Source organism: Ictidomys tridecemlineatus, chromosome 7, assembly GCF_052094955.1.
Source record: "Ictidomys tridecemlineatus isolate mIctTri1 chromosome 7, mIctTri1.hap1, whole genome shotgun sequence".
NCBI lineage: Eukaryota > Metazoa > Chordata > Mammalia > Rodentia > Sciuridae > Ictidomys > Ictidomys tridecemlineatus.
The window spans coordinates 15136259-15150862 of record NC_135483.1 but is presented as its reverse complement, the minus strand read 5'-3'; the positions used below and the strand labels follow the sequence as shown (position 1 = coordinate 15150862).

At 36.9% G+C, this 14604-nt stretch overlaps 1 protein-coding gene across 7 annotated transcripts in view; it reads left to right on the top strand.

The window, feature by feature from the left end:
- Nsmce2 (NSE2 SUMO ligase component of SMC5/6 complex) overlaps positions 1-14604 on the top strand; it is a 221664-nt gene that overhangs the window by 118729 nt on the left and 88331 nt on the right. For 3 of the 7 annotated variants that reach the window (XM_021724265.3, XM_021724263.3, XM_040293675.2), the window contains one exon: positions 3586-3669. The exons of 3 other annotated variants lie outside the window; for them this stretch is intronic. In XM_021724265.3, coding sequence (XP_021579940.1) covers positions 3586-3669 — 84 coding nt within the window. The remainder of the gene's footprint in view (positions 1-3585; positions 3670-14604) is intronic. One more of the 7 variants, XM_040293672.2, reaches the window with a different exon arrangement.

Below are 14604 nucleotides of genomic sequence, written 5' to 3'. Positions count from 1 at the left end.
TCTTCCTTAAGGTCTTTTTTGGGTATCAATTTCATTTCTTGCCTGATTTCGACTCAAAATATCACTCTTGTTCACCCACCCTAGTCCCCCACCCATACTGTCCTCTCATTTTAACTTAATGTATTTTCCTGTGAATGTAAATTTGTTTTTCCTAATGTTAAAGTTATATATTTGTTGTAAAAAATATTATGTAGGATGTTTGAAAGTGAAAAGATAGCTCTACTGACTTCCCAGTTCTAGTCCATCTATGTGTCTTATAATAACTCCTTTATGCATAAACAAATGTATGCATAGGGCCTGGGGCTGGGGCTATGGCTCAGTGGTAGCACACTGGCCTGGCATCTGTGAGATACTGGGTTAGTTTCTCAGCACTGCATGTAAATAAATAAAAAATAAAGGCCTAACAACAACTAAAAAATTTTTTTAAAAATACGCATTGGCATGTGTATCATGCGCATATTCATTTACATACACAGGAGACACAGGCACAGATGGAGAGATGGATATGTAGATATGTGTTTTATACAAACATACCATTCTACAACTTTCTTTTTTCAGTTGATAATACATCAGAAATCAGTGTGAATATGTTATTGCACTAAACTGTATCTTTATTGCCCTAGACTGTCCCATGTTAAATTGTTTTATGCATATACATCTTCTCTGTCTTAAAAAAGAAAATGGAAACTCTTTAAGGAAAAGAGTGACTCCCTATTCATTCTCTTTTCCATTCCTTTATTCTTTACTCTGTTTCTTTATTGTATATTCACTATTCATACTGTGGAAAACCAAAGATGTTTGTTTCTTAATATCACTAAGGAGTTACAATTAAGTAGATAAGAATTCTCGTTTATTACTATAACTCTAAAGCAAGAAAGAAATTGAGAAGTGATACAGATATTCTCTGGAAATATGGCAGTGAGGTGATTTGAACAATCTTCTTACTGAAAATAATTGAAACTATTGACGATATAAGAAAATATCCACAGGGCAGCATGGCAGTTTCATCTTCTCCATCTCTCTCACTCCCAGCCCACAGCCCTCCCCACTTGGGTGAAGGAGGGCAACCTTCTTCTATTAGTACAGAGATAGCTTGGAATTTTAAAAATAAAAATACATTAACATTCATTTCATTTTGGGAAATAACTTCAAGAAAGCATAAAAAGATACAGAATTAAAAACTGAAATCTGAAAGAAAGTGAACTTCCAGAGAGGCTTTCAGAACCCAAGTGCTTTTGCCCTAGGGCATTTGCCCATCCTGGTAAATGTGAACTTTTTCTTCCTCATAGTAGTTAAACTACAAAGAAAGCTAGGAAATGATTACCATAAATCCAATGATTTGGGGCTGGGAGACAGAGAGTTCCTCAATTTTTCTTTTTATTGACCTGATGGTGGTGATATAAAAGAATTATTTTCTGAACTAAGCATTTGTATTTTGTGTACTTTTCTGTACATATTTATGGATTACAACAAATAATTCAATGTAAAAGAAGTTTCCAAATATATGTATACAGCGTGATTCCATGCATATGTGCATATTATATAAATGGTGCGTATGTATTTGTATATTATATAAGTAGGGGTATATAAAATGTTGCACATTTATATAATAAATGTAAAAAGCTGTATTTGTATTCATTTATAAATGTGTTTCATGAACATAGAAAAAAATCTGGATATACCAAACTTGACTCCCTTAGTAAGTGGATGTCATTCTTCAGAGATAAAAAGTGATATGGAAGGAGAATGAAGGAACTTACACCTTTATGTCCCTTCAGTTAAATTTTTAAGTAATCATTATTCTTATATTTTTTTTAGAATCAGATTTTTAAAAAGATATGACTTCTGTCTCTTCCCCTAGATAGTACAGTACCCCCTCCACCATAAAACAGTACTGTTTGTTAAATGTATCATTTCTTTACTAGACCATAGGCTCTTAAAAGGAATGTTACAGTATTATAGTTATCTTTGTGGGTTTTTGTACCTAGAAAATCCTGGTACATGGTAGAGGGTCTGGAATACCAGTGAAAAATGAATGAGTAGGTGTCCCTTACAAAGAACAAAAGGCTGTAGGCATCCAGCAGATAAAACATTTTCTTAGAGGCTCTTGTTATACTTCATAATATTATTTTGTACTGGCACAGCAGTGGGCATAAAGTTGGCACAGTAAATATAGGTTGTTTTGAATTTAACCAGCACTTTGTGGAACTGTAGGCCAATGTGGAGCCCACCATGTGGCGTGTCCTTCTTGATCCCAAAAAGCAGGGAAACAAAAATACCCTCTGAAAATCATTAAGCTGAGAAGTGAATACCTAATAGATTAAAGAAAAAAAATTATGTGATCTTAAGAGATTGAAAGACATTTTGGAACTGGGTGTGGTGGCACACACATGTAATCCCAGCTAGGAGGCTGAGACAGGAGGATCAAAAGTTCAGGACCAGCCTTGATAACCTAGCGAGACCCTGTCTCAGAATAAAATTTTAAGAAAAAGCTGAGGATGTAGCTCAGTGCTGGAGCACTTGTGTGAAGAAGCCCTGGGTTCAATTCCCCATACCATGGAACACACACATACACACACCCATTGGGCAGTAAGATTTGACTATAACCTAGTTGAAGATATTGATGTCTTATACACACGTCTGCACACACATGTGTGCACACACCTACCTTGAGCAGTAAGATTTGACTATTGAGGGTATTGTCATCTTAAACACACACACACACACACACACACACACACTCTTCATCAAAAGAGTGCTTTCTCTGCATGCAAAGAAAAACAAAAGCTTTTCTAATATAAATTGTATGGTATCAAACAAAGCACTATCAGTCCAACACTACCTGCCAGGTCAAGGCCAGCATCCCGTGTGCCTGGCAAACAGAGAGCCCTGTTCTAGAGAACTGCAGAGGCTCTTGCCACATTTCTCTGGGATTCTTCTCATTGCACTAGCTCTGCCTCTGTGTGCACCCAGCTTCCCCAGCTTTCCTCATATCGTTTGCTTTCCCAAGGAGGTATTCCACTATCAGGCTGACATAGATGTTGTGTGCTATGAATTAATAAAGTCATCTCTTTTTTTTTAATACATCAGTGTCTTTGTGAGTTTTGTTAGCATGAGTCTGCATTCCTGAGTTCAGTCAGTGAGATCGAGTATTAGAGTCTGCAAAGCTCATCAAGGTAAACACTATCTTGTAGCCATCTATTGGTATGGACTCTGTACTTCCCAGGTGATGCCTGTCCCCATTGTCACACACCATGCTTCCTGTTCATTCCATAATGCACAAGAATGAGTCTTCCCAGAAGAACGTGTTAAGAACTTAATAAGTGCACATTTTGCATAGAGAGTACTAAGTACTATTAGCTTGATGACAACAGACCCCTTTCTTTTAGATGAGTATTATTTGTTTGGTTTTTGCAAATTCTACCCCTACACAGTAAGTGGGACATGTGTTGTAGATGCCACATTCTGAGGATCTCCGATACTCCGATACTCCTGTCTTCACAGCCTCTTCTGGCTCTCATCCCATTGCAGCATTGATCCTGGCATTATACTCAAGTCACTTCCTAACCTGGGTCTCTCTTGCAGCAGTGAAACCTAAAGAAGATGGAAGACACAATGAGTTCGACCAGATTAAGGATAAGGATGCAAGTAGAGCAGGCAATGAACGAGGTTATAGAATTTTTTTCTTCCATTCTCATCTGTCTCTTTTTCCTCAAAACAGTCCCAGTAGTATTTGAAAGAGCTTCAAGTCCCATGCATATTATAGAAGAAAATAGAACACAGGTTCTCTGTAATATATTCAGTTTATCTGTCATGGCACTTAAACCAGATTTCAATAAATCTTTTAACACATCAGTGTCTTTAATACATCAGTGTCTTACCAAGAAAGGTTGACAGTGTAGAAAACAGGACAAAACCCTTACAACCATTAAGTGAATCTCAGATTTTTTTTTAATTGGATATTGTGTAAACTTATTAAAAAAAAAAATAAGTGCACTACTAGTATGGGACTTAAACACCATTTCCCCCCCTTTCTTTCTTGTTCTTCTGCTGCCTCACAGCTCTAGCCATAATAAACAGTCAGTAAATTTCGCAGGAATTTACCCAGAGCAATCCTGTTTATATACATATTAGATACACACACACACACACACACACACACATTTGTATGCATAAATATATGATATTTTTAACAGTAGATGAGGTTTTGCAAAAAAAAAAAACTTAGGATAAGTAAATATAGACTCTAGAAAAGATTTATTTTTTACAAACTAGGTTTTTAAAACTTGTTTTAACAATCTCACTTTTATTTATTTATATAATTAGAATCCTGCAGCAAATCTTGGATTTACTGAGCTTAACCCAGATTTGCATGAGCTTAAGACCCCATGATCTTACTAGTGCATATGAATCCCTATGTGTTGCTACAGAACTTTTCTTGTGTACTAATAATGATATTGAGCTGAATTGCTTTGCAAATAATTTAGACTATTCCTGGTTATTAAGATGCTGATTAACCAGCTCATGAATTTTCTAGGCCCTTTGGCCAAATTTCCAATCCTGTGGCTTTCCTTTGGCCTTGGATGAAATTGATGCTAATGAGGTCCTGTTTTCCTCATCTAACAGCTAGCAACGTGTACTTCACAAGGAGACACCTTAGTGCAAGATCAATAGCTGCATAGTAGAGTCTACTGTGGTGGACACTGGGCTAAGGGCATCCAGACTCTTCAAACAAGCCTGTCACCTCTTCTGAGAGGAAAATCTCAGTACTGTCCTATCTTAGTGGATTAGTAACAGCTTCTTGTGACACAAACTTAGCATTTTTTAAAGCAAACGGAACATTATAGTGTATTATGTGCTGATAGGAGAAATTAAAAAGGTTTTTACAAAAGAAAAAAAAACATAATGCCTTACTTCAATAAATGTTAATTAATGGGGAAAGGATGAATATGCTCACCGTTTATAGTACGTCGAACTCTCTATTTTTTTAGAATTTATACTTTCCCATTTTAGCAAGGTGTGTGCTGTGTTGTCCAAATTCCTGCAAGTAGGACAGTACTTAAACTGTACCATAAATAAAGACAGAGGAGTAAGGTGAGCCAGAGAAAGAGTCCCTGCATTGCCTTTTTCTTTGTCTCTTTCCTTCTGTTGAAGGTCATGGTGTAGACAGGGCTAGACAGGGTGGGATGGGTCTCTTCTGAAGTTGGGCAGCCTGAGGACAAGCTGCAGGGCAATTTCAGAATTATGCTGTCTTTAGGTCTGCATCCTTTGCATCTTTTGCCTTAAAGCCAGCCCTGTGTAAACTGGCTCCAAGGACCTTGTATGGTGGCAGAGTAGGCAGAGGTTACTTTCTTTGTTGTCTTTCTAAGGTCCTTTTTCTGACATCATCTTTTTCTTCAGTATCCTACAGACCTCTGACTCCTTAGATTCTTGTCCCTTTTCGGTAAAATTTTACCACAGAGGCTTGAAATCATTAAACTGATCCCTGTGTGTGTGTGTCTGAAGGTGTTATGTTTTATTTTAGTCAGTTTGTGATCCACTTGGGTCTAGTAGTAGTGATTTTCAAGTTCCTAGAGTATATAACTCAGCGGATGATGGGGACATATCAACTCTGGATGACAGAGCAGACAGATGTCCCAGACCAAAGATCTTCAGGCATGAGAAATGGTTCTTTAAGCCGTAAATGCCCCTTTGAGACTTCAGAGTGTCCATGTGATAGGGAATCATAGTATGAAGAGAGAGGTTCCTGATGAGAGTGTGTTCCTATGTAAGCAATGTTCTGGGGAGGAGTTTGAGAACCTCTGATACAGATGACAGTTGAAGCCAAGAAATAGATGAGATTACCGAGGGAGCGTACACAGAATGAGAAGAGAGCAGGGCATGAGGGTCAGACCTGGCAAAGCTGAAGAGAGAAAAAAAAAACATTGGGTAAACAGGACAGTGTAAAGAGGAGCCAGTGAAGTGAAAGGGAAGAGCACCTTAGGGCAGCCACTGACGGCTGTGCACAGCGTGGTGTAGGCTTGTGGGTCAAGATGATGAGCTGAGCTTACCTGGTAAACTTCACAGGCTCACCCCCACCTCTACCACCCAGCCCCAGTTTCTGAATTTTCTGAATGACTTTAATAGGAAAAAGTTCCTATCACTGCTAGCTAGGAAATGGCCTTGTGCAAATGCCTAGCTTCACAGAACTTGGTTCCAGAGAGAACGTGTCATCATGGAGCTCATCTCATGCTAAATGGAGAACTAGTGCCCAGCGCTCACTGATACCCCCTCATCTTGCTTGAGCAAGCTGGTGACCTGGGTGAACTGTAGCACTATTGTGATAGGAAAGGGAGCATATCTTGAAGCTTCTGGAGCCTCTGGCAGTTACCCAAGTACTAGAGAAGAGATGCCCCTACTCACAGCTCAACGCATACCCATGCAATGGCTCAGAGCTCTGGCTGCCTCTTGGCAAGGTCAGACCAGCTGCAGAAGGGACACTGCTAGCTGGCTGTGGGTCACAGTGGTACACCAGAAAGGAATATTCAAGCTATGCTCACATTTTTTTTTCTTTTGCCTGACCCCAAATGATTAAAAAGCCCACAAAATTTTGTCATAATGCTCTCAATTCTCAATATTGGTTATGTGTAGAATCTAAGTGAGCAGATGTTACTGGTTTGGGTGAGGAGATGGAAGTTCAATTAAACAGGGAATGAATTAGAGATTGTATTAGAGGTCAGTCCAGAACTCCATGTATTCCAATTTCTAAATGAAAAATTGAGCACGAGAGAAGCAAAGTCCAGCAACAGTAACAGTATTCAGAATGAAAACAAGTATGCAACAAGGAAATCATGACTCTTCATATCAGGGCTATGGGTGACCCCCCCAAAATTTAAAACATTTGATATATGAATTGTATCTTAGTAAAGATGTTAATAATTATGAAAGAATCACTCAAATGTGTTCTAACAAAATTGTTCTGTTTCAAAGATAAAGAAATCATAAGCATTCATCTGTGTGAGGATGGGGTAGGATAGAGTGAGGGAGAGAATAATTATCTAAAAGGAAAAAGAATGAATTTGTATCCAGTTACCTAATGCTACTACAGACTAAAAGTAGCTGAATATCACCAGAAACATTAGAGGGGGAAAAGGTTATACTAGTATTTTACCTCAGTCAACTGAGGTATCTTTTCTTGAAAGGGCAACAAAAAGATCATCATTGACCTTAAAAGATGCACAGAATATCCCAATTATGTGTATTTCCCCTGAAAAAAAAATATATGTATGTATATATGCAAAGGCATGTTGGAGCCAACCAAGTAATTAATCAGAATCAAAAAGTCTTTTTTTTTTTTAAAGTGGCATAGAATGTACTATGAATAGCAGTTATTACCATTGTGGCAAGCAATAATGCTAATGACCAATGATTCCTCAAAAAAGAATGATATAGCAGTCCAGTAGTAGGGATCAGTAGTTACAAGGTGTTGTTTCTCAACAGCTGGGCAGGAAGATGAAGACAAGACTCCAAGGAGACTCCCAGAATACTTTTTGGTTATTGGCATCAATGAACTTAGGATAAAGAAAGTTTAAAGTTTAGTAGTAGCAGAGTAAAAATAGAATGAACTTCTCAAGGTACTCATCTTTGTTGGCTAAAGAGATAAGGGAAAAAACTTCTCAATATGTTGGGACTACTTATTCAGTGTGTCTAAGAGAGTGGGGAGAAAACTTTTTAATCAGTATTGTCAAGGGGTGGGAAAAGAGAAATCATTTGGAAGTATAATCCAAAATACAATTTAAAATTAAAACCAAGCATATTTATCACTGCACAGTGTCTACCATGTTCTCTCTCTTTTTAAAAATATTTATTTCTTAGTTTTAGGTAGACACCATATGTTTATTTTTTTTTATATGGTGTTGAGGATCGAACCCAGTGCTCCGTGCACCAGGCAAGCCACATCCCTAGCTCACCATGTTCTCTTAATTCTATCTGTTAAAAGATAGAATTCTAATTGTTTTTTTTAGTATGACCATAATATGATCTAGAGGCATATGTTTTTAAAGAATAGTAATAATTGAAAGATTGAAAATATATCTCAGCCAGGGTGTGATGGTGCACACCTATAATCCTGGAGGCTTGGGAGGCTGAGGCAGGAGGATCACAACTTCAAAGCCAGCCTCAGCAATTTAGCAGAGCCCTAAGCAACTTGGCAAGACCCTGTTTTGAAATAAGAACTGAGAAGGACTGGGATGTTGCTCAGTGGTTAAGCAGTCCCTGGTACCAAAAGTGAAAAAAGAAAATATATCTTAGACAATAGAAAATGGGAAAAGTTGGAGTGCTACTCTTACTATAGAATTTTAGGCAACAGTATACCAGATTTCAAGTATTTAATACAGAATTGTTAGCTATAGTCAAATTACTATATTACAACCAAATTCTGTATTTTTTTTCATTTTTTTAAAAGTTAAGAATACATTATTCTTTTAAAACTACTTATAGGAAATCTTAATTAAATATTAGCAAATAAAATCTGGCAACATATTGAAAGAATCACAAACATGATCAGTTAAGATTTGTCTGCTAATACAGTATTCCTTCATCACTAGAAAATCCCTAGTAATCACATTAAGAGATCTATAGGACACCCTTTTCAGTCATTAATTGCTGTGAGCCAAAGCATTGTTGCTCTGGGGCCTGGTGAGCCAGCAGGGAGCCAAAGTGATGGTAATTTTCTCTGTGAAACCTAAGTACCATTGTAATAATAAGCTCACAGGATGTTGTGTGCAACATTTTCAAATCATTGAGAAATAGTTGATGAATTAAATAAAAATTCTTGAAGTAATTTGTTAGATGTTTTAATAAAAATATATTTTATATTTAGGTATTTTCTAGAGGAATTGAAGATTTTAATGTTAAAAATTCAAAGCAAACTACAAGAAGAAATAATCTGTGGATACTCATGTTACTTTAATTTTTCCTTAGACCTTTTCAATTATGTCAAAAGAACATGTGCTTGTAAAGATTTATGCACTGATGGATAGTGTTGAGACAATAAGGACAAAAGGAACTGCAATCTTGGCAGAGCTTAACATGTTTGCAGAATTTATTTGAAGGTTTTATATACGAAGAACTGAAACTAAAAGGGATAGAACTCAACATCATAACTTGTTTTAAGTTTTTACAGTTGAAGTCCAATATATTAATAAGACTCACTATCACTCTTCAGATGCATCCAGATATTCTGTGCTTTACATGTGTTACCCCTGTAGTACTGAAAAACCCAAGGAGGTAGGTGCAGATAGTATTTTACAGGAAAGAATGGAGACACAAAAGGATCTAGTAACTTGCCCTCCAGCACCCAGCAGAACCAGATTCAGACACAGTCTGGTGCCAGAGCCTACTTTCCTAACCATTGTGCTATCGAAACTGAGTCTCAAAAAACAGTCTTCTGAGATAATCAGGGAGGGGAGAAATTTAACTGAAGTATATGTTTGGGCCGTCACTTCCAACTTTACAGTGAAAATCCTCTTTCCTCCTTTTCTTACCTAGCTGCAACCTTTGTCAGCAGATCTTCGTGGGAAGGATTTAGAACTCAAGTTCATTGAGTTGACAAAATAACTTCCAGAAAATCATTTTGAAAAATTTTTGAGTAAAACATTTCCCTGTTTACTCCAAAACAAGTTAAGGGACTTTGAATGCCACCTGCTCCTGTCATAAGCTTTCATTTGCAAGGCTGATTTCCTCCATTTTCTGCTGTGAAAGCAAAGCAGTATGATCTGCTGGCCCACATTGAGCTCTCCTCTACACCATTCACTGGTCAGAGAGCAAGAGTCTCAACTGGGGCTCCTTGCTTGTGTTGGTAGCACATGATCAACATTTTTAAGCAAAAAAATCCACATTCTGACATTGCTTTAAGATATTAAGGTTGGGTTGGTTTTTTGTTTGTTTTAAGTTTCAAACATTGAAGTCAGGCCTAAGATTTTTGATTTTCTGTAAGATGGCATGGACGTTTTAAAACATTGTGAGTCACAGTGGTACACACCTATAATTGAAGCAACTCCTGAGGCTGAGGTAGGAGGAGTCCAAGTTCATGGCCAGCCTGGGCAACTTAGTGAGAAATTAAGATAAAAAATTAAAAGGCTGAGGATGTAGCACAGTGATAGAGCACCACTGGATTTCAATCCCTAGTACCACAAAAATGAACAAACAAAGATTGAGAAATAACTATTTTATATGTATGCTTTTGGGTATGAAAGTATAAAGATGGTCAGAATCTAATTTTTTAAAAACCATCATGCCCTTCTTTATCTTCTCGGATGTTTCTGGCCTTATTGGTTTTACTTTAATCCAAAAAAAACTGAGATGCTGTCACAGTCTAATAAGGTTAATGTATCCCTATTGATTAAATAGCTGCAGAAATGTTCACAGCTATAAAAAGGTTATTATATCTTTATTGTAACTAAACATTTCTTAATTTAAAAACCCACTTTTACTTCTTTCCCTTTTATTCTTATGAAGTGAGATTTGTTTTCATATCATTGTAACTGTAATTTCTTCTTGTTTTTATCTATTTTGTCCTGTGTCCTCCAACCATTTCTTAGTTTTTATATTTCACATATTTGTTTTGCAGTACTAGGGATATAAGCCAGGTACTTTGCACATTCTAGGCAAGTGCTCTTCTACTAAGCTATACCCCCAGCCCTTGTTTTTATATTTTATATTTGAAAACTCTGATCTTCAAATATGATGTTTATGTTGACAGTCTATTACAATTTTAATTTTAGCATAAATATTTGCTTACACATTCTAAATGTTTACGAGGTAACAGTAAAAAACAGCATGTACAATAAGGTTCATCTTTATAAAATAGATTTTAATTTATGATGTACCATATGGGAAATAATCTAGCAGAATATATATGCAGCTATCATAGAAGGATTACAAGTGATTTGAAATAGTATTTATATGTTCAAAGTTTGTAGAGTAAAAATATATTGTTTTCATAATAAGGGAGTAAGATGAATGATCAACTACAGGACAAAGCAGACTGATGTTGATAGCTCCATTTTAGAAAGTGAAATGTGGAGGCAGAAAGGCAAGGGTGGGGGAGTCAGAATTCTCAATAACACAAAATGCCCAGAAATGAACTAAAGAACTATGTAAATCTTTTCAAAAAGAAAACGTGTTTCTGAGACACATGGGATGGGGATACTACTTGAAACAACAGAAACTGATGTCATAGGCCACTGTGATTTTAAATGGGAAAGACTTTTGAATATATTCAGCTGCTAGTATGTTAATGCAAAAGACAGTAAAGTTAGTTTGTAAACTACGTAAGACATGGTATTTCTTCCAATAGCATCAGAATTTGGTGACTGAGTAGATAAGGAATTTGAGTGAGAGGTAGATGTACTTATATTTCTGAATTTCCAACTTAAGTGCTTGGGCAGAAGAGGATCTCATTAATTAATGATAGCAGAAATGGCAATCATTAATTGAATGCTTAGTATGCTTCAGACAACTTGCTAATTACTTTCATAGATAGCTGATTTAATATCTTTACCACCATCAGAGGCTATGTTTATTAACACCACTTTTTAGATAAAAGAAACTGAGGCTTTTTAAGCAAAGTTAAGAGAGTGATCCAAGGGCCAACAGGAGGCCAAGTTTCAGAGCTGGATTGGAACTTAGACCTATCATCTCAAGTCTTTTTTCTCAACACTTACACTGTACTATGTAATGGACCCCTAAAGGGGAAAGGACTTTTTAACATGCTGAATTTAAGAGATTTTAACGCTGTCAATTTGGAGGTAAACCTATCAAAGATGGTCTGGAGTCTAGAGAAAGAATCAGCTGAAAAGTGTCCTGAGGGATGCCATTAGGAGATGGCTGAAGTGTTGCAAATAGAGCAGAGTGCCCAGGGGCAGGAGTACTGAGCATGCAGGGCAGATCCGATGGTGGGTGCACCTGCTTTTAAGAAGCTAATGTATAAGACTTGGAAAGGATGGTTCAAAGTAGAATGAGGAGCAGACAGGCAAAATTACATGCATGGTATTCCATTAGCTTAACAACATGATTTTCTCATATTTGAATATCCCTAAAATTGGTGTTTATCAAGGAGATCATAAATGGCAGCACTGTTTTTCTTATTAGTGCATAAAACAATGGGGCATCTTAGAAATGAAGGAATGTTTGAATCTGGCAGTTGACAGCTTAAAAACCAATCATGCTTATCTAATCCTAAATTATTTTATAATGAAAGAACATGTTTAACTTTTATAGTCTATTTAAGCAGTACATAGAATAGATTAAATCAATAGTTACATGTTAAGTGGGCAGTTGAAGAGTTAAGAATTCAAATTATAGAGCAAAGCCAGAGCCATTCAAATCCTGCTCACCTACCAGTTGTGTTTCTGAGTCGAATCTCCTTAACCTTGATTTGTTTTTCCTGTAGAACATGGATTAATAAGACCTATGTTTTAAGATTGCTGTAAGGATTAAATGAGATAGTACATGTAAATTACTTCGCACTGTGCCTCGGAAATGGCAAGCTCTCAGTGCTAGCTATTATTACATTCTATATTGATATTTCAGATAGGAAATAGTATCTTCCCACTTCAAGGTACTGCCATCCTCTTCAGCTAAAGCTAGCTTATATCTAAAATACTATAGGCAAATATGATGGGAGCTTTTGTACATTTAGCCAGCTTTATGTTGCCTTTCTTGAAGGATGTTGAACTGTGTTAATTGCTGGAGAATTTAAATTAGTAGATATACACAGATTCTGAACTTCGTCATGCTTAGCCTAAAGCATGGATCATGCTAGAGCCATAACAAAGTACTACTAGTTGATAACATTTAACCCTGAAAGGCAGGCTTTCTTTTAGCTCTGAGCAAAAATGATGCAATCTTTGTGGATGGATGTTTGGGGAATTCCTGCAGTATCTCTCATAGATTATGAGGGTTTTTTTTTTTAAATTAGATTTTGTTTTGTTTTACTTTCTACTTTAACTCTGATCTATTCCAGGGAAGTTCATAGTTGCTCAGATGCTATACTAGATGAGAAGTAGCAGTTGCATAAACACTGGGTAGGGAGTGCAGATAAAGTTATAAAGATCCCACTTGCTGTGTCTTACAACACCATCATCTCATGTGACTTATCTTTATTATGGAATTGCTAAATTAGTAGTGTGCCTTTCCTCCAGAAAGGGTGAGATGAAGTCATATAGACAGTCTGATTCACAAGATAATTATTATTCCATTGCTAAATGTTCCACTGTGCAAGAAGAATTCTTAGAAAAGCAAATTTTTTCTTCTGGGGAAAAGGATTTTACGTTGACTTGGTAAAATGCTACCATGTACTTGGTTAATTTACAGTTCTCACTTTTTTTTTTTTAATTCAAAGCCCTTATACCTCCTGTGAGATTACCTGTGGTTGCGAAGCTCCTCATAAAGCCTACAAGAGAATGAGTGGTTCTCTCAGTGCATATTTCTAAAGGCTGTAACTAGGCATGTCTCCTAATTCTGCAGACTGATTTATGAATTTTTTGTTCCATCAAAATTCACCTTTTAGGATTAGGCCTTATCCTTATGGGTATCAAATTATCTGACTTCCTTTGACTTTATTAATTACATTTAATAATTTGAATTCTAATACCCCTATTGTTCACATCTGTGTTTCATTCTACTGCTTTTGAAGATGTGTAAAAACAAAGGTCTTATGCATCCTTTCATATCCTGTTTAATGGCTGGATGCATGTCAGTGCATAGGATTTGAGTCATTAGTGTGCCACAGGACACTTCATGAAGACATGGGGTGCGTCATCAAATAATTAAATTACAGCGATAGCTGTAAATTGGACCCAGTTTGCATAAGTCAATAATGCTCCCTTTTACAAGCAAGAAAATTAAGAATACTCATTCAGATTCTGTGGTTTAATTAGCTTTGACTTGCTAAAAGGAAGAAATTGAGGAAGTAAAGGCATGTAACTTCCCCATGTGTGGCAAATCCTGAATCATTGCCATTTTTATATAACTGATCCCCATGATCTTTGCTATATTCTTTTGTTTATGTACCTCAGTTTCTCTTGGTAAAACGAAGGACTGTAATTTGATTAGCTCATAAATTCCTCCCATTTCTAAAATGCCTCGAGACTTTAAGCCTAATTTCCTTTGAGTCTTAAATCCTCTCGCTAATTGATGTGGCTGAGCTGTCTGGAATGAGCCTCCTTGGTCCAAGTGACTGAGACCGTGAAGTTTTTTGAATGCAGTTTGATTTAGGAATGAATCTATTCATTCAGCAGACCATGCTTTCACCTGATCCTAAAAGAGGATTGTGGTAGTTTGAAAACATGGCCCCCACTTTTTTTAATATTCCTCCCATCAAAAGATGAGGCTCTGCCTCCTCCCCTGGGTTCTTCCCTATAGCCTGCCAGTAGCACAGAGCAGAAGTGAGACGATGTATCAGTTTTGGGGCCCAAGCCTTAAGACACTAGCAGCTTCTACTTCCTATCCTCTGGGACCCAGCAGCCATGGTGCCTAGACTGCCCTATGGAAACGCCTGGGCAGAGAGGAACCTGCAATGAGCACCAACATGTCAGAGTGAGAATGAGCCATCTCAGAATC